This window comes from Doryrhamphus excisus, chromosome 20, assembly GCF_030265055.1.
Source record: "Doryrhamphus excisus isolate RoL2022-K1 chromosome 20, RoL_Dexc_1.0, whole genome shotgun sequence".
NCBI lineage: Eukaryota > Metazoa > Chordata > Actinopteri > Syngnathiformes > Syngnathidae > Doryrhamphus > Doryrhamphus excisus.
This window is the reverse complement of record NC_080485.1, coordinates 9,016,836-9,036,937: the sequence shown is the minus strand read 5'-3', so window position 1 is coordinate 9,036,937 and position 20,102 is coordinate 9,016,836. Positions and strand designations below refer to the sequence as shown.

Sequence of the window (20,102 nt, the reverse complement as noted above, 5' to 3'; positions counted from 1 at the left end):
AGTGTTTTTCTTATTGTAGAGTAATGGAGACTAACTTTAATTTAATTTTGTGGGGTCTTTTGTTACCTCTTAAATGAGTCGTCATTCCTCTCTTGGGGTAGTTTTGGTTGGTCGGCCACTCCCGGGAACGTTCACCACTGTTCCTTGTTTTTGCCATTTGTGAATAATAGCTCTCACTGTGGTTTGCTGGAGTCCCAATGCTTTAGAAATGGCTTTTAGATATATTTAATTTGCAATCATATTTTCACAGGGCCATGTAGGGTTGCACAAAATAATAAAAGGTGTTTTGTGCTATGTACTTTCTTAATTAGGTAGTTTTTACATTTTTTTGATGATCTGAAACATTGAAATGCGACATAAACATGTGAAAAAATAAGAAATCAGGGAGGGGACAAACCACTGTATATAACTTTGCATTCAGCATTGCTCACAAAAAAAAAAAAAAAAAACGACAGTTGTTACTGATCCATGCAGGAAATGTGCTGTGTGGCTGATAACGTATCTGATGAAGGGACCATAAGCATTCATGCACTGTATAACACCAATGTTTGTACGGTTGAGTCAGCGCCACACACACACACACACAAACGGTACAACAAAAATGATGCTAAACTTGATACAACTTTTGCTATGGGTTTGATTCATGACATTTTGCAGGCGTACCCTGTGAACTATATACACATGCAATGTGCACACACACACTGAACCTGCAGGCAGGCTTTGCTTTAGTCATGCATGTGTTGAGAAAAATATTGTATTACATAATTTACACAGTAAACTTGACCAAACCTGTTTATACCTTAGTGTTTAGACCTAAGTCATGCACGCTTTTATTTCAGTCGTCTGGACTACTGTAATGCACTTTAATCTGGAATCAGACAAAAGTCTCTCTCCCGCTAGTTAGTCCAGAACTCTGCGGCATGGCTTTTAACAGGAACCAAAAAGAGGGAGCATGTCACCCCAATTCTGGCCTCCCTGCATTGGTTGCCTGTTCGCTTTAGGATTGATTTCAAGATTTTATTGTTTGTTTTTAAGGCGTTGAATGGGCTGGCCCCCAAATACATCTCGGACCCCTCCAGCGCGGTCACTGAGGTCCGAGGGCCAGCTCCAACTTGTGGTGCCCAAGATGAGACTTAAGACCAAGGGAGACCGAGCCTTTTCTGTGGTTGGCCCCAAGCTATGGAACTCTCTCCGTTCCCAAGTAAAAAAGGCCCCCAACATTGAAAGCTTTAAGTCTGGTCTTAAAACCTTTTAACTCGAAATGAGTCGTATGGTCCTGTGTCTTTTAGTTCTTTCTTTTTATTTTAATTGGTTTCATTTTTTTATATATTTTATTGCTTTGCTTCTTGTTTTTAATATTTTAATATCTATTTTACTATTTTATTTCTTATTTGATTTTTTTAGTTTTGGATTAAATTCAATTTGTACCTTTATTTATTGTATTTTATTTTTACTTTTTATTTTACTAGTCTGTGCAGCACTTTGGAAACTGTGTTTATAAAATGTGCTATATAAATAAAGTGGATTGGATTAGATTGGATTGGGTATAAAACAGCCTAGGCCAGAATATAACCAATAGGCAATATATCAATACTGTTATTGGTGTTTAGTTTTCGTATGTGGTTATTAGTCTGAGGTATATTTTATAGGTGCCCAGGGTCAATGGGATGGAGGTATATAATGCCCTACGACCCCTGATGAATGTGTGGTAGCATGAATAACAAGCCAAAATCATTTAAAAAAAAGCACACAAATGTCGCTTTACATGACATCCAATGAGGTTATGTTGATTTAGTAGGTGTGTCTAAAAAAACAAATTTCCCCCTGCAGTGCTCACTGACATTGTCCAAGCCTCTAGTTAATGTATAACCCGTGTTAGGAAGAGTATGGTGAGGTAAACTGGCAGAAGCAGCCATTTTAGCACTATGTACCGCTGCAGGCTCTTACATGAAAGACGACATAGCAGGTATTTCACTTATATCACAATTTGTATTTGAACTTGCTGTTAAGCAGTTATGACCACAGAGCATGTGTGTGTGTGTGTGGTGTTGACAAAGTACTTGTTCTAATAAGTGTGTATTTGAGGTGAAGTTACCATGGTGATCCTGAATCGCTTGAGTGTAGAAGACGATCCACATGATGGTCCTACGTTGCTGCCGGAGGCTGCACAAGCTGCTGTAACGATGCCTGCAGCACATAAACAGGCAACACAGTCACATTTAAAAAATGTATTCCTCAGCAGGTAAATAAAATAAATATCTACATCTGCACGATCTAATAATTTAATCACTTGTTTGATTGATTTATATGATAATAATATAATCAACAGAATGTGTACTGTGTTCATCATAAAGCTTATATTGTGTTGTTGTCTTACAGGAGTGAGAACCTAGTGGTCAGTGTGGTTCTTCTTGTTGCATGCTACTCTGCTATTCTTCTTCCAGCATATTTCCCCTTACATAAACAGCCTGTGAATGATGACCAATATCCCAAAGATCTGGTATGGACGCACCTTCACACATTTCTATTCCAGTCTTTTTTTTTTAAATCTTTCTTGCCTTTGTCCTCTTCAGAACTTGTTGAACCGCTCGGCCTCCCTGCTGGCAAGACAGTGTCAGTCTCACTGGTGTGTGAAGCGCCTCAAGTCTCTGCCCTGCTCCTCAAGCCTCATGGACATTCCTGTGTTTATGCTGAAAGATGGGAGCGGTGCATGCTGGGATATGCCTCCTCCTCTCGGGCTACGGGGGAGCAAAGAGCATCTGGACCGGGCTCTGGCCGCTGTACCTCAGCCTGGTCTGCCGTTATCTTTGAGGAAGGTTGGGGGAAGTTGCAAGCGATGTGTGGTGGTGGGCAGTGGAGGGGTCCTCCTTGGGAGCCATCTTGGATCTCATATAGATCAGTATGATGTCATCATTAGGTATGTATGGCAGCTGGGTTCATATAGGTTCTGAATAGGCTTGTAAAAGGAACAAATTAATGGAACTAACCGAGGTTAGGTACTGTATTTGATACCAAGATGGACACTTGAAAAATCTATCAATAATAACATGAAAAATAATCAGTTAGAAAAAATAACAACGGGCATAACGAGGAGCCCTGTGGCACTCCATTGTTGTACATATATAGTACTGGTCAAACAGTGGGGGAATTTTCTCATTCAATTCAAAGAATTGTTATTATATAGGTATCTATAATTAGCAAAACTATGTATTTTATTGTATTCATCCTGTGATGGTAATTCCATTATTAATTTGTTTCTTTCTTTCGGCTATTTCCTGGTTTCGGAGTCGCCAGAGCAGATCTTATGATCTTCATACTGATGTTGGCTTGAGTACTTTATATTCCGGATGCCCTTCCTGATGAATACCAATGATGCTTACTAGTGGAGTCGAACCCGGGGTGTTTGCTCCAAAGTCCAGAATGCTAACCACTACACCGTGGTGGCTTCTAATTTAATAATTAATAACATAGGTACAGTTTTTAAAAATACACAATTGAAATACATCTAGAGTGGCACGGCGGACGAGTGGTTAGCGCGCAGACCTCACAGCTAGGAGACCCGAGTTCGATTCCGCCCTCAGCCATCTCTGTGTGGAGTTTGCATGTACTCCCCGTGCATGCGTGGGTTTTCTCCGGGTACTCCGGTTTCCTCCCACATTCCAAAAACATGCTAGGTTAATTGGCGACTCCAAATTGTCCATAGGTATGAATGTGAGTGTGAATGGTTGTTTGTCTATATGTGCCCTGTGATTGGCTGGCGACCAGTCCAGGGTGTACCCCGCCACTCGCCCAAAGACAGCTGGGATAGGCTCCAGCACCCCCCGCAAACCTCGTGAGGAAAAAGCGGTAGAAAATGAATGAATGAAATACAGCTATAATAAATACATTAAATAATACTGTAATTTGAATGATTTTTATATCAAAGTAGTTGTAATAAAAAAATATAAAAATAATAGTATTATTTACACTTTATCGTCTAAAAAATAAACAATTAAATAAACCAGAAAAAAAGTACATTTCTTGTAAATTCTCATAAATTCCAGTTAATTTCAATGGAAGGATAAGGGCTTGTCACTTTTTTTTTTAGAGTTTATATATATTTAATAAATATCATTAATGTAATGAATTTACCTGTGAATTTCCAATGCTTTACAAGCATAATTATCATGACAAACACGTATATTCAGACCAGACATAGCTGACCAGTGATCCATGTTGGTTGGTTGTTATCACCAGGATGAACAATGCCCCAGTGCTTGGCTATGAGAGAGACGCCGGTTCTCACACCACGATTCGCTTGATGTACCCAGAGGGGGCACCCGGCTCTGTTAACGATTACAACAAGACCGATATTGTTGCTCTTGTGGTCTTTAAAAGTCTGGATCTGGACTGGCTCACCTCTGTCATCACTAAACAACCTCTGGTGGGTCCACAACAGTGATTGCTTTCAATGACATCATCACTCAGGGGTGGGCTTGACCTTGTGTGTTTCATAGAGCTTGTGGTCCAAACTGTGGTTCTGGAAGGAAGTGGTGGATGATATTCCTTTGAGACCGGAGAACTTCAGGATCCTCCATCCAGAGATTATTCGCAAGACTGGAGAAGTCCTACAGAAATACTCTCAGAAACAAGGAAATGTGTGTATAGTTTGACATGGATATACACTAGTATACTATAGTATACTATTGTACATGAATAAGTATAGAGCCTACGTGCTGTGTTTGCATACTACTGTCAGAGAAGGTATAGATTGTGTGTGTGTTTGTATAGATGGTGCCCACACTGGGTGCTAGCGCTGTGGTGATGGCTCTGCAGTTGTGTGACCATGTCAGCTTGGCAGGCTTCGGCTACGACATGCAGCACCCTCACTCTCCACTTCACTACTATGAGACCATACATATGGCCGCCATGAAGGCTCAGGTAAGACCATGTATGAGTATTACCTCCCCCAAGGAGCTTGCTTTTTTTTTATCACAGTGAGTTAAAAGGGTTATACAATGGATTAATATTTCTCAGCATGTTGCCTTCAAGTCATTAAACTTTGGTGGAGCGTTACATATTTTCAGTTTTTTGGGAGGTCATTAAAAGGTGAAGGTCCTTAAAAAAACTTAAGTCATTAAGTGTTGATGCAGATTCAATATTTTTTCTCATAAACTCATAAAATTGACGCATAATGAGGAATAGTTGCCCCCGTTTTTCATTCATTCATTTTCTACCGCTTTTTCCTCACGAGGGTCGCGGGGGTGCTGGAGCCTATCCCAGCTGTCTTGGGGCGAGAGGCGGGGTACACCCTGGACTGGTCGCCAGCCAATCACAGGGCACATATAGACAAACAACCATTCACACTCACATTCATACCTATGGACAATTTGGAGTCGCCAATTAACCTAGCATGTTTTTGGAATGTAGGAGGAAACCGGCCCAGGGGCCCCTGGAGCTAGGGTCTGGATGAGGCTGGGCCGCATCAGGTTTTCAAAAAAATTAAAAAATTATTAAAAACTGAAAAAAAAAATCATTTTTTACTGTTCTCAAATATCTTAATTTTATCTTAAATATCTTAAAATAAAAAATAAATAAACAATTTAAGCAGTCATTTCTGGGTTCATGATACCATACAGCAGCCATATCAAACTAATAAAATTTTCATATCAAGGCGGGGGCCTCAAATTAGCGTCCAGTGGGCCGCATTTGGCCTGTGGGCCGCCAGTTTGAGACCCCTGGTGTAGACCATTCATTCATTTTCTACCGTTTATCCTCACGAGGGTCGCGGGGTAGCTGGAGCCTATCCCAGTTGTCTTCGGGCGAGAGGCGGGGTACACCCTGGACTGGTCGCCAGCCAATCACAGGGCACATATAGACAAACAACCATTCACACTCACATTCATACCTATAGACAATTTGGAGTCGCTAATTAACCTAGCATGTTTTTGGAATGTGGGGGTGAAACCGGAGTACCCAGAGAAAACCCACGCATGCACGGGGAGAACATGCAAACTCCACACAGAGATGGCCGAGGGTGGAATCGAACCCTGGTCCTCCTAGCTGTGAGGTCTGTGCGCTAACCACTCGACCGCCATGCCGCCCCGCTCCCGTTTTTGACCTGGAAAAACATCAACCCGTTAAAATGTTTAGCAGATGGAGGACTTTAAAACATTGTACAGAATTTCTTAGTGAATAAATCACGTGAGACCATGCAAGTGCAATAAGAGGTTGCTATACAAGAGCTCAATTATTGCTGATCGTTCGCTCTATGCTCTATTCTCGTACCTGCAGGTGGTTCATGACGTGAGCGCTGAGAAGCTCTTCCTGAGGGAGCTGGTGGCTGCAGGAGCTGTGACTGACCTGACGGGAGCGCTGTGATGCGGACAGGCTGACAATAATATGAACTCCACGTGCATCCTCCTCCATCCTCCTCTACTGTCTCTTCTTGGGAGTCAACCTGCGGTGATGCTGATGTCCTACATAGTTAGTGGAATTGTGCCCAGGCAGCTGCTGAGAAGCAGCAAGACCGACCTTTAAAACACAACATCCTCAGGGTCTGATAGAGAAATAAGTGAATTTAACAAGATTGTGAGTGTACTGGATACATTTGACAGGAAGTTACATTATCAGTCCATATAATGTATCTATTATTATTATTAATAGTCCCATACAAGGCTCCAGCATTTGACTTTGCAATCATGTTTTGTTCCTGATGATTTCTAGTACATTACATTGCATTGCTGCAATGTGTGTGTGCACTGTGTGTATGTGTGCGAACGCCCCCGCCTCCCCCCAACAGAGACAAAGCAGTTGTATGACTGAACCACTGCAACGAGTGAACTCTCTTCCTGTCTGTTCATTTTCACTTATAATGTGATTAATTTATTTATTTGCGATTTCGCAACATTTTTTTCTGAACAAGAAACCTTTACACATTTTAATCTTGTGAAATATTGTGACAGAATGAACATATTGTTAAATAGCATGATGTTTGTTTATACATTTCATTGGATAAGTGTTGTGGGAGATGTGTACTACATGTTTCAGTTATATAGGACTAACATTTTTTGTGATATTAGTCACATAACCAGTTGGTGGCTGATATAAAATTACAAAAATAAATAAGAAATTGTGAATAAAACTATTCTATAAGTATCTATAGGAGTGGATTACGAGAGGGTTCCCACAGCTTGCTGGCCAGTTGTCTGCAGTGCTGCAGGATGATCTCAGTGGGGATGACGCCCAGGTGGACTGTCAGCAGCTCATAACACTTCACCACCTCGCCCTGGTGGCTCTTACTGTAATAGCGCAGCAGCTTCCTACGAGGGAACACACACACCACACTCTCTTCAGCATTGTCTGCCTCCTCTTTATGGAGCCGTCCATTTGAATAAGGAACGTTTACTGTAGTTCAAGTAGTGTCGCAGGTCAAACGGACACAACGGGGTAGGGTTGGGCATCAGTGGGAACCGGGACTATATATGAGTCATTATTAATAAATGTAATATTTTTGTAGTTTTATCATTGAACAAGTTTATGACTTTTTAAATACGGGCTTTAACATTATTAGAGCTTGCACACATGAAATAACACCCCTATAGTCACTTTTACACACTATTATTTTTTGTTTACATCGCATTGCTCAAGCTATGGCTATGCTAGTGCATAGCAAGCTAAGTAGTTAGTCTCTCCAATTTACTTATTCTAAACTTAAGTGTTTCAAAGAGCGTGGCAAAGTCGGCAAATGTGACAAAAAATTACCACTTCCACACAGAAAAAAGGAGAACCTTTTTATGCACTTAATCTGAGCCCTGCCTCGGCTCCTCAAGAGCCGGTCCCCACGCAGCGTGAAAGGCAATGGTCATGTCTGACACATAGTGACCAGAATACTACATATAAACTGTCTTTCAAAATTTTTGACTAATAATAAGCCCTAGTCAACCATGAAACAGTGATCATTAATTAATTAATTAACTATTATTATATGAAAATCAAAACAAAACCACTCTGGTTACTCAGCATACCTCTAGTGAGTACTAGCAGAATAAAAACTGGATGGATGACTAGCTAGGAAAAAAAGACCCCTCCTGTCCAATATTGCAATATACATGGATATTACTTTAATTAAATATAATGTTTGAAATGTATTATTTCATATTATACAAATGTACTCTTACAAATAAAGGCCTCCTTCTAATTAACTCGTGTGTCAAGCAAATAAATGTGAAAAATATAATATGTTACCTGTAGTAGTCCCAGGCGATCATCCCAATGGGGGCGGAGTCATCAGGTAGGACAGGCATTTCCACCGCCTCCAACTTGTAGCCCTGAATAGATTACGATTATTATTTACGACTTGCTTTTGAAGGCAAAGTCAAACATCTGGGAAACGTACAGTTTCGTTTTCAAACCAGAGGAAGTAGCAGAAATAGAAGTCTCCATCTCGCAGCGTGACGGTGGAATAACCTTTTTGGAGATAGCGCCGCGCCGTGCTCACAAGCCTCCACACCTTCAATGCAATAAATACAAATATACAGTAAATGCTAAATTACCGGCTCAATTGAATGAACTGTCCAGTCTCCTATAGTTGCTGTGTGCATGCTAGGTTAATTGGCCACGAGAAATGCATCCCTGGCTGCACGGTGAACAAGTGGTTAGCACACAGGCCTCGCAGCTTGGAGACCCAAGTTCAATTCCACCCTCGGCCATCTCTGTGTGGAGTTTGCATGTTCTCCCCGTGCATGCGTGGGTTTTCTCCGGGGACTCCGGTTTCCTCCCACATTCCAAAAACATGCTAGGTTGATTGGTGACTCCAAATTGTCCATAGGTATGAATGTGAGTGTGAATGGTTGTTTGTCTATATGTGCCCTGTGATTGGCTGGCGACCAGTCCAGGGTGTACCCCGTCTCTCGCCCGAAGACAGCTGGGATAGGCTCCAGCACCCCCACGACCCTTGTGAGGATAAGCGGTAGAAAATGAATGAATGGTCTACACCAGGGGTCTCAAACTGGCGGCCCACAGGCCAAATGCGGCCCACTGGACGCTAGTTTGAGGCCCCTGCCTTGATATGAAAATTTAATGTTAGTTTGATATGGCTGCTATAGGGTATCATGAACCCAGAAATGACTGCTTGAATTGTTTATTTAATTTTTTTATTTTAAGATATTTAAGATAAAATTAAGATATTTGAGAACAGTAAAAAAATGATTTTTTTTTTCGTTTTTTAATAATTTTTTAATTTTTTTGAAAACCTGATGCGGCCCAGCCTCATCCACACCCTAGCTCCAGGGGCTGGAGGTTTTCAAAAAAATAAAAAAAATTATTAAAAACTGAAAAAAAAAATCAGTTTTTTACTGTTCTCTTAATTTTATCTTAAATATCTTAAAATAAAAAAAATAAATAAACAATTTAAGCAGTCATTTCTGGGAGTTTGAGACCCCTGGTCTACACCATCTAAAGCTAATCACTGCTGGGAGGTCCTAAAGCCTAAAAAAATGGTAGAAGTTACATTTGCAGTACTGCATCATGAACAGCTTTATCTACCTCTGCATGCGCTTTAAAATACTGCTTCTCAGCTGTTGGTGTGCATGTGTGTTACACTTGCTGTACAGTTGTTTACAAAGAACTCATGGGTGTTAATGCTAGATGAGCAGTTTGCTGCAATTACAACATTGGTTGTGTTGTGCAATATATTCAATGTTAGCTTCATTTTCCTTTCCACTTTCACACACTTACAATACCAAAGATGCATTTATACGTTCTTTTTTCAACCCCAATGGCTGATTCCAAAGACATAATAGTTGTTTCAATGACTGTGATGGAGTGTACCTGATGTAGTACATAATGTAGATGCCTCACCTTGCTTTTAATAAACTGAGCCACAGCTCCTTTGCCCAGCTCTGATGTTGTACGCTCCGTGACGCTGAGTGAAGGAGCAATCATCTGGCCGGTGGATCTGTCCACGCATATGAAGTGGATGAGGCCTGGGAAGTCTTCCAGGTATGTAGGATGAAGTGGGTCAAGGTTTAAAGGACATAGAGGACATCATGTGACGCACTCAGTAACAGTAAAGGTGAGATTGTTCCCATGACAGGATATGACACCATGGTGATATTTCGCTTGCTTTTCACAAGTAGAAAGTCTTTCCAGTCTATCAGCTTCTCCCTACGAGAGGCAGAAGCAGTGAGGAGTATAGAATGAAGTTCCTCTCCAGAAAACAAATATCAGAGTTATACACACTGCAACATGGCCTGGGCTCGCTCCTGCAGACCAGGTGAGAGCCTCCGAGCAGCATCAGCGGGTGCGGAATCACTAAGGAAACACTGGCGGTAAATGGTGCATAGTTGGGTCTTCATGTTCTTACACCACGGGATGAGACTGCAAGAAAAACATAAAAAAAATAAATAAATCACCGGACTGCACCGACAGGTGGCATAAAGACACTCACTCTTTGTTGAAGCCAGGTCCGCCTCGGGCAAAGGCTCGGTACTTGAACTCGCTCCAGACATTTTGTAACTGTGCAGACTAAATGCAAAAAAAAAAACAACAACAAAAAAACATATATTTTAAAAAAGCACTGTTTTCTACATCCCTGTGTATTTCTTCTATGAGTAATACTAACAAAAACAACAACTATAATAATTGATTACATACTAAATATACAGTCATAATAATAAATTGTCCATATTTGTCACATTATTATCAATGCTTTGCTAAAATTGCATGCATTATATAATAATTGTTGTACCATCAGACTTTACTATCATCTGAGTACATTTTAAGGTTGTGCCAAAGCTACAGTACATGATTTCAGGAGTTTAATTCACACCAATTTGTAGTTTTTGTAGTTCATTTGGTGATTAGAGCATAAACCAGTTGTAGTGTAAACAATACAGAATTGATATTTTTGACAATTTTTCAGATTTTAGAAGATGAGTAATTTGGTATTTTTATTGGCCGCTGCTGTTTTGACATTGTGTAAGCATACTGTACATCTATGTATTGAAGAGAGTGTACTTGTTGTATGAATATTACTATCAATCCAATGTCTTATGATACTTTTGCAATTCAAATCATGGTGGCTATCCTGTTCAGTTTGGATAAGTGATGTACACACAAATTAAAAACACTGAAAAATAAATATGCACATGTAACAACACTATATGAACACTGTTGACGTACTTGAATCTCACTGGAGCCGAGAGCTTTGATGAACTTGTCCAGTTTGCTTCTAATGTCATGTATTGTTGGCTGGCTCCTGGTGGCGGAGGATCCTTCCTGTCCTTCGCTTAAACGCTTCTCCAGCTTGGCAAAGGCCTCCAGGAACATATACACAGACACGGCCACGGCACTGGTGGGAATCTGGTTGGGTTCATTACAACGAGACACACGTTTAGACTGACTGCATGTAGTAAAAGGGAGGGATGGAGATGTGTATCACCTTAGTGAGCAACACCAGTGTGATGCCAGGCCACAGTGGTAGGCAGTACATGGAGTGGGGCATCATGGGATACAGTCCTTCCTTGTGGGCCACTTCTAAAAACACCCTTCGGGGGGTGGAGGGGTCAGGGGGAGGAACGTCCAGAGTGTGCAGGCTGTCTTCTGCCATCTGAACACACATTTCCGTCACTTCACACACAAACTGCTTCATGTTGCCAAGTGGGTATATTTGAGTATTTATCATGGTAATAAATCATATGATATATGAATACACACCTGAATGTCTGGATCCACAAACTCAAATACAGAAGCTTCTTCTCTCACTTGTTTTTCTGCCACAGACAGATAATAATTGAATAGAATAATTGGAAGCACATTTGCAGCTTTATATGTGTTTTTACAAAGTAACACTTTTAATTTATCACAGTGGGCACTAAAATATGTTACATTTTTCCCCAGAAAATATATATATACATTTTTTAAATGTTTTTTACATTTTTTATTTTATTTTTTTGTTTTGGTTTGGAATATTTGGTTACCTGTTCAACTAAATAAGGTTAATATTTTCCATATAAGGGAAAAGGTGTGATAAAATGCTGCGATCATAGCTTGAGACAAATGATAAACAATAAAATATTTTCCTTTTTTTTCTAAATTCCACCCCCTCCAAACTTACCCGAACTGCTGGAGTTTGTAGGTGAAGGTTGGGGCGTATAAAAACTCTCTGGACCAGAACCACTTGTACTTTCCACATCCTTCACATTAAAAGATAAAAGTAACGTTATTAAATCAACAAATGATTTTGAAGAAAGCGTGACTATTGGCGCCCTCACTTCAGATCCACGGTCATCTATGTCCATGTTGCTAGGATACATATTCTGTGCCATGATGATGAGGGCCAAAAGGTCTGAAGTGGCAAGTGTGCTTGCACTGCGACTGCAGACAAAAAACAACAAAAAAAACAGCTGTGGTATGAGAAGACACAAAAGCAAACTAGGAACTACATTTAGAAGCTGTACCTGGAATAAAAGGCCAATAATTTGGTGTGCACCAAAATGAAGGCATGCTGCACCTCCTCTCCAGCTCGCTCCACACTGTTGTTAAGCTGCTGGACTAAACGCCGCTCTAGGAACTCAATGCACTGCTCGCACAGCGTGGGGTGGATCAGCCTCTCCACCGCCTCATAGGGAAAGTGTCGACAAGTAATATCATTTATTGTATGTATTTATTCACAAGGTGTGGCGTTTTGTGTGATTAAATTATACATACTGCCATTTTATATGTATGAAACAGTTCAAGAACATCCTTAAAACACGCGAAAAATAGTTGTTGCTGCCATCTAGTGGTTGAAACTAAACGGTACTGCATTAACATGCACTGTAGCAAGAAACCATTCATATATATGAAGCCTGGAAGAGTTAATTTGGAAAATTAATAATAAAAATTAACTTGGTATATGTGTAAATAATACACAAACAACGCTAGCTAAGCACAGTAACAGAAAGAAGTTTGGACTACCTCCACGAGGAAGCTTTGGTCATTCCCTCTGAGATAGCTGTAGGTGTCCAGCAGGCCCTGTAGATGTTTCCACAGTTGAGCTCTTTGCTCCGTGTCTTGAGGACGCAACCTGGACATCAACCCAAGCCACACATTCACATGTCAAGTTGCACACGTCAACAAACAGCACATGTTGTTGTCGGGTCTTACTCTCTCCTCAGCAGGCTGCCACTTAGGGTGACCATGCCGAAAAGCACTTCGATCATCTTCTTTATAACGTAGATCTTCCTCCTCAGATCGTCTTCGTCCTCCTCACCGTCTCCATTCACAGCAATGTAGAGACACTCGTCAAACTGAAGGGGGACACCAAAATGTGAGACTCTGAAATAGAACAACCTAGATCTAACTTGATCAAAAATAGTATGTATTTATTATAATAACATAATAATAATGTATTTATTCATTCATTCATTTTCTACTGCTTATTCTCACGAGGGTCGTCCCAGCTGTCTTCGGGTGAAAGGCGGGGTACACCCTGGACTGGTCACCAGCCAATCACAGGGCACATATAGACAAACAACCATTCACACTCACATTCATACCTATGGACAATTTGGAGTCGCCAATTAACCTAGCATGTTTTTGGAATGTGGGAGGAAACCGGAGTACCCGGAGAAAACCCACGCATGTACGGGGAGAACATGCAAACTCCACACAGACATGGCTGAAGGTGGGATTGAACTCAGGTCTCCTAGTTGTGAGGCCTGCGTGCTAACCACTCGTTCACCGTGCAGCCGGGGATGCATTTATGTTTAATCAAAAAATAGCATAGGATAGACATGATGAGCTGCAACACCTGGCTTGGTCACATGACCAAGGCTGACCTTATTACAATAAGGCTTTAAATGTGTGACCTCATGGCTTAAGTGTGTTCCTACCTGGTGGAGCACATAGATGTGGTTGTTCTCGGTGGTGAAGCAAGTGTAGCTGTCGCCTAGCCTGTCCACCATGGAGCTGCAGGAGATGATGATGGGTGCAAACAAGGTGCTGATACTGTCTTCAAAGGCTGGCAACTTTAAAATAATACAGCAAATATTATTAAAATCGCCTTTTATATAGCAGAGAAATATACCAAATGACTCTCACCCCGTGGCCTTCTTCCTGAGATGCCCCATATTGCTCCTGGATGTTTTGCTGGAACTCCGGGTCGGTCCAGTGGAAGAGGACCTCGGCACTCTCAGTGCTGATGAGCAAGGCCTTCATTTGGACACTCTGGTGTTCTCTTTTATGACAATACTACCTGCATTTTGCTGCAATATATGAACAAAAATATATATATTTTAAAGGGGAAAAATAGCAATGCTGAAAACAACACATACAATAGCTTCCAAAACTGTGGTGACTTAAACATTTTGACTGTTAGAAACTGAATCAATAGGCATTTTCTGTGGGGATCACAATAATAACAGCAAGGTGATATGTACACAATGTGCAGGTGTACCTAATGAAGTGTCTATTAGTGGTAGCGGTTCGATACCAATATCAATATAGCAAAAACAGTACACATAATTCTTTCAGTGTAGAGTAACGTCTATAGTTTATAGTTAAGTATCATAACAGGCTAAATAAGTCATTAAATACAATATTTTACAATATAAATGATGAATCTATTTTTACTTCCTGATTCGATCGTAACTTTAACGCACTAGAATACGTTAGCGCGTCAAAATCAAACTTTCCATTGGCGCAAAATAAACATTACGACGTCAAAACTTACTTTGTGTCTTAAAGTCCTGTTGGTGACAATAAAATATATCCATATGCTGCCTTTTGCTTCTCCTTACGCTCCAAATAGTTTGTGTACATATTTGATAGGCTCTTCCTTCCGCATTTCAGCCGCATCACGTTTTTCCGCGTCATGTGACCACAAAAAAAAAAGGTCAGGCAGTATTCATGCGCACACAGAAGAAACACGCTCACTTGAATGAGAGGGATTCTTTCAATGGCTTCTTAAGTTGTGGAATTGAGTCATGTGCTGCCTTCAGTGTAGCACCTGACCAGTGGCTGCACAATACTTTGACTTTTCAGGAATGTCAACATGATTTGGAGAATTAAAGCATTAATGTTTCTATAAGCTGCAGTTGTAATGTGTGAAGTATTCCAATGCAACTTGGATGTATTTTCAAATCAAATGAAACATTCCGGTGGCACGGTGGAAAAGTGGTTAGACCACAGACCTCACAGCTAGGAGACCAGGGTTCAATTCCACACTCGGCCATCTCTGTGTGGAGTTTGCATGTTCTACCCGTGCATGCGTGGGTTTTCTCCGGGTACTCCGGTTTCCTCCCACATTCCAAAAACATGCTAGGTTAATTGGCGACTCCAAATTGTCCATAGGTATGAATGTGAGTGTGAATGGTTGTTTGTCTATATGTGCCCTGTGATTGGCTGGCCACCAGTCCAGGGTGTACCCCGCCTCTCACCTGAAGACAGCTGGGATAGGCTCCAGCACCCTCGTGAACCTCGTGAGGAAAAAGCGGTAGAAAATGAATGAATGAAACATTCCAGAAATGACTTTAATGCTTTTTATTAGCTTAAAAAATGTGTTTTCATGTGAGCAAGTTTTTATTTATTCATTTATTTTGATGAGTTTATGATGCCTTTTCTGGAAAAAATGCTTTGTTGAGGTTTGTGGTTATTTAAAAATAAAACCACACATATTTTGTGGTTATGGTGCCACCTGCTGCTTTTGGTATTACATCGGCAGCCTTTTTTTTTTTTAATGTAATAATATTTTGGATTCTGTAGTGGGAGGAAATTGTCACAACAAATCACAAATGAAAAGCTCCAACATTGTGATTATGAAGAAGGTCTCAACACAGCATGGCTTTCTTAGTTTGTTCTCATTTTACAGGCTTACAAAAATCTGTCTTTTATCAAAACATTTAGTGCGGAATGTATGCTTGGCGCTTTTGAACAAGGCAAATAAGCCTTCAGCGGAGTAAACATTTACGTTTCATTAACCTTGCTGGGTTTAAAATGGTCCGTGAGTGCCATGAGTTGCAGGTTTGGGTCAGCGTCGTAATCGGCTCCGTCAGGGGTTCTGGGAATCCAACTCCGAGGGAAGTCTTATTTATGCTGACTCCTGTATATATTGAGTAAACACGGAGAAATCCTCAGACTTAGCTAAGAGGGCGGAGGGGTCCTTGCTCATCTCAAAGCTGATCAGAGAGTATAAACAGTGGGGAGGCCGAGCTGGATGACATGCTTCTTCCAATATGGAGGTGCTGTCACGCAAAGAGGCCAACACTATTTGACTAGTCGCAGGACGCCATGTTGTTATTCTGTGCTTTACATGAACATAATTCAATCCGGATAACAAGCGGATGTTGAATTGAACCTTGAATTGCTGCTTAATGTCGTGGCAAGTCAACCGATTATTGTGTATTACATCCTTAGTTTGTAAGAATTACCCAAATTGTTTGAAAAATTTGTATTTTTTTTCTCCTTTTTTTTCTTTTCTTTTTTGTTTCTTTTTTCTTTCTCTTTCTTTTTCTTTTTTGTTTCTTTCTTTTTTTAACACGTACGTTGGCACGGGAGCCAAGTACGATGCTTAAAGCGAGGAGGTGAGGCGGCGGACACGGACGTTCATTACAAAGAAGCTAATGTCAATCTTGGCGTTTTTTTTCCGTTTCTATTTTTGGCATCTTTTGGGAAGAACAAACCAATGATCCTGAACCAGCTGGGCCTACAGTCTGCAAGAGTACCTGTAGCAAAAATGTCTTATTTTCTCTGATTGTGTCTACTATATTAAGAAAGAGGGTATAAAGGTAAATATAGGGCTGTTACTTCCTGTGCAGGGGGCTCTAATGTTAAAAGAAAAACATATTTAGAAGGTTACAAATAGATGTGCTATCCTCTAACTACAAAATTAGTCATTTTTTAAATAAGAAATCCTACATTGAGGAAATTTACATCATGGTATTTACATATCAGGTGAATATAGGGGTGTTACTTCCTGTATAGAGGGCTCTACTCAAACAAAATATTCAATTTTTGAGTGAGAAAATCTACATTGAGGAAATGTACATTGTGATATTTATCACGATATTTACATATCAGGTGACTGTAGGGGTGTTACTTCCTGTGTAGAGGGCTCTATCAATGTTAAACGTAGAATGTATGTAATATGTCATAAACAGATTTTCTTTTCTCTAACTACAAATATATTAAATTTTTAAATAAATCCTACATTGAGGAAATTTACATCACAATATTTACATATCAGGTGAATGTAGGGGTGTTACTTCCTATATAGAGGGCTCTAACAATGTTGAACATAGAATGTATGTAATGTCATTTAAAAAAAAAAAATTAAACAGATGGGGGGCGGCACGGCGATCTAGTGGTTAGCGCGCAGACCTCACAGCTAGGAGACCAGGGTTCAATTCCACCCTCGGCCATCTCTGTGTGGAGTTTGCATGTTCTCCCCGTGCATGCGTGGGTTTTCTCCGGGTACTCCGGTTTCCTCCCACATTCCAAAAACATGCTAGGTTAATTGGCGACTCCAAATTGTCCATAGGTATGAATGTGAGTGTGAATGGTTGTTTGTCTATATGTGCCCTGTGATTGGCTGGCAACCAGTCCAGGGTGTACCCTGCCTCATGCCCGAAGACAGCTGGGATAGGCTCCAGCACCCCCGCGACCCTCATGAGGAAAAGCGGTAGAAAATGAATGAATAAATAAACAGATTTGGATCCTTTGTCTGCCTTTAAAAGAAAATACTCCATAAGAAAATGGCTTCAGATAAACCTTGTTATAATTAGGAGACATAAGAATCAAGTTAAGTTCAATTGAAATAGTTGAGGAATTGCTTTTATGTTCTAAAAATAGATTTGGGTTGTAATCACAGGTACCCGCTGTGCACACACTCGGATCAAACATATCAGCCGCCAGCACTCCAAATTAACGTTGACACACGATCACAAACAATTTTCTTGAGAAAGCGCAGCTCGTTTCAGACCTGTTACATGTGGACATTCTGTGTTTTCTCATGGGATTTTCAAAATAAAATACCATACTGTTGTGGTTTTACTGTTAACATGTTGTATATGCAGCTTTCGTTGTGTGGAGTCAACACAATCAGTCAGTGGTGCAACGCTGGTCTGTTAGAAATGAAAAAATACTCACAAAGATCATTAAAACTTAGCTTTCTGGTATCATCTCTTATGTTAACGAGTCGGTTTTCACCCATGTTTTAAATCAGCTATAAAATACACTAAAAACAATAAGTTACCATCAAATTTGCTTCTCATGTCTTGGTTACAGCTAGGAGACCAGGGTTCAATTCCCACCCTCGGCCATCTCTGTGTGGAGTTTGCATGTTCTCCCCATGCATGCGTGGGTTTTTTCTGGGTACTCCGGTTTCCTCCCACATTCCAAAAACATGCTAGGTTAATTGGCGACTCCAAATTGTCCATAGGTATGAATGTGAGTGTGAATGGTTGTTTGTCTATATGTGCCCTGTGATTGGCTGGCGACCAGTCCAGGGTGTACCCCGCCTCTTGCCCGAAGACAGCTGGGATAGGCTCCAGCACCCCCGCGACCCTCGTGAGGAAAAAGCAGTAGAAAATGAATGAATGAATGTCAATGTAGCCTTAACAAGTCTGGACCAGGTTCCGTCTGCAAGGGCCTTCTAGATGATGTCTAGACATTTAGAGCATGTTTCTCTCATTAGCAGCCGCTTTGTGCAGCTCTAACATCTGCTTTGTAAATATTGTTACGATTTGCCCGTGCATTTGCAGGTGTGTACCAAGACGGGTGAAATGGATAGTGCTCACTTAGTTTGACGGTTTCAAGAGTAAACCCCTTGACAGTGCAAGATGACATAATATATCCATAAAGAAAAACATGGCTCTTGTATTAAATGTCATAAGATTGTGCAAAGCTATGCCAAGCTCTTGGCTATTGACCATTTGCACACAAATTAACAGTGTAGTTATTCTAGGTCAGGGGTCTCAAACTCAATTTACTTGGGGGCCACTGGAGCTCGGGTCTGGGTGAGACTGGGCATCAGGTTTAAAAAAAAAAAACGCATTTATTAAAAACAAAAAAAAATTAAAAACTTTGCTTTGGTTCCAATTTTCTACAAGAAAAGCTCTGATAAAACATTCCACTGTTCTCAAATATCTTACATTTTATTTTTCTACACAAAATAAGATGAAAAATAAATAAACAAATCAAGAATAAACAAAATCAATCAATCAGTAATAAATAAATATAATAATAATAATAAAACGGCAAATAATAAAAACTTAAGAAACCACATATAGTTGGTGGGTAGACAAATTATTTTTTTCAGATTAAAATGAACAAAGCATTATTAGAGCCCTGTAGACATGACAAAACATGACTATAGTCACATTTATACTCTTTTTATTTACAACATATTGCGCAACTGCAGGGTCTTGAGACACATGCTAACTCGCAAACAAGAGAGCTAGCCTAAACGGTAGCCTTCAAGTTATTTCCTTTAAACTTAAATAGCCAAAAACTTACCACTTCCACACGGATAGGGAGGATAACTATTAACAGTTATTTAACCTTTAACATGAACATGAATCAAACGTAATAATTTTTCTGGGTACATGATACCATACAGCATCCTTATCAAACTTGCGCGGGCCGCACTAACATTAAACTTTCATATCCAGGCGGGGGCCTCAAACTAGTGTCCTGCGGGCCACATTTGGCCCGCGGGCCGCGTGTTGGAGACCACTGTTCTAGGTGAAACATGGCTCCATCCCTGTGATCCAAAGCCTAAAACTAGTCAATGAAATGGAAGTATTATCACTCACCACGTCCAAGGAAGGCTTGCGTCCAACCCTTGGAAGCAAAGTTATTGTCGCTGTCTTCTTCTGGTCTCTTTGGGAGGCACTCGGTGTAGTGATGATGGGTTTCTTGGTAAAGGGTACCACAATTATCAGAATAAAGTAGAAATTGTGGAAGGCCATCAAAACTGACCTCAGGGGCAAGACAGCTCCCATGTTGCCCGGATGGAGACCCAACTTACGTCCACTCAAGTCCACTGTAAATATATCTTTTTTTTTTTTTTTTTTACTAAAAATAAAACATTACAATTCATATAATAAAATAATGTTTTCCAAAAATATGAACACCTTCAC

At 40.5% G+C, this 20,102-nt stretch overlaps 2 protein-coding genes across 4 annotated transcripts; one reads left to right on the top strand and one right to left on the bottom strand.

Moving 5' to 3' along the window:
- Positions 1-1,876: 1,876 nt before the first annotated feature.
- On the top strand, positions 1,877-7,360 carry st3gal7 (ST3 beta-galactoside alpha-2,3-sialyltransferase 7). Of its 3 annotated transcripts, none has more exons than XM_058059115.1 (8): positions 1,877-1,966; positions 2,092-2,242; positions 2,380-2,500; positions 2,574-2,917; positions 4,237-4,423; positions 4,497-4,637; positions 4,771-4,920; positions 6,274-7,359. In XM_058059115.1, the coding sequence occupies exons 1-8, from the start codon at positions 1,948-1,950 to the stop codon at positions 6,358-6,360; spliced, it is 1,200 nt and encodes a 399-aa protein (XP_057915098.1). In that variant the 5' UTR covers positions 1,877-1,947; the 3' UTR covers positions 6,361-7,359. The 3 variants fall into 3 exon arrangements, with proteins under 3 accessions (XP_057915098.1, XP_057915099.1, XP_057915097.1); XM_058059116.1 differs by having other exon boundaries at positions 1,888-1,966; positions 2,074-2,242; positions 6,274-7,360; XM_058059114.1 differs by having other exon boundaries at positions 1,916-1,966; positions 2,086-2,242.
- hps1 (HPS1 biogenesis of lysosomal organelles complex 3 subunit 1) lies at positions 6,601-14,844 on the bottom strand. Its single transcript, XM_058059113.1, has 18 exons — positions 14,696-14,844; positions 14,065-14,228; positions 13,857-13,991; positions 13,129-13,271; positions 12,940-13,048; positions 12,441-12,601; positions 12,255-12,357; positions 12,098-12,176; positions 11,698-11,753; positions 11,423-11,590; positions 11,164-11,343; positions 10,430-10,506; positions 10,222-10,359; positions 10,082-10,146; positions 9,841-9,986; positions 8,378-8,491; positions 8,227-8,309; positions 6,601-7,301 (listed from the first exon to the last, which is right to left on the bottom strand). Exons 2-18 carry the CDS (start codon positions 14,179-14,181, stop codon positions 7,139-7,141), a joined length of 2,037 nt encoding a protein of 678 aa, XP_057915096.1. The 5' UTR covers positions 14,182-14,228; positions 14,696-14,844; the 3' UTR covers positions 6,601-7,138.
- Positions 14,845-20,102: the final 5,258 nt, after the last annotated feature.

Bases quoted from the DNA above. Each gene is read 5' to 3' on its own strand.
- st3gal7 (XM_058059114.1), top strand. The intron at 2,918-4,236 runs GTATGTATGGCA...TGTTATCACCAG, and splicing joins CAGTATGATGTCATCATTAG to GATGAACAATGCCCCAGTGC. The intron at 4,424-4,496 runs GTGGGTCCACAA...TGTGTTTCATAG, and splicing joins TCATCACTAAACAACCTCTG to AGCTTGTGGTCCAAACTGTG.
- hps1 (XM_058059113.1), bottom strand. From the start codon at position 14,181: ATGAAGGCCTTGCTCATCAGCACTGAGAGTGCCGAGGTCCTCTTCCAC. The intron at 10,507-11,163 runs GTACGTCAACAG...TTTTGCATTTAG, and splicing joins TCGGCTCCAGTGAGATTCAA to TCTGCACAGTTACAAAATGT. The intron at 7,302-8,226 runs GTAACATATTAT...GTTCCCTCGTAG, and splicing joins ATCGCCTGGGACTACTACAG to GAAGCTGCTGCGCTATTACA.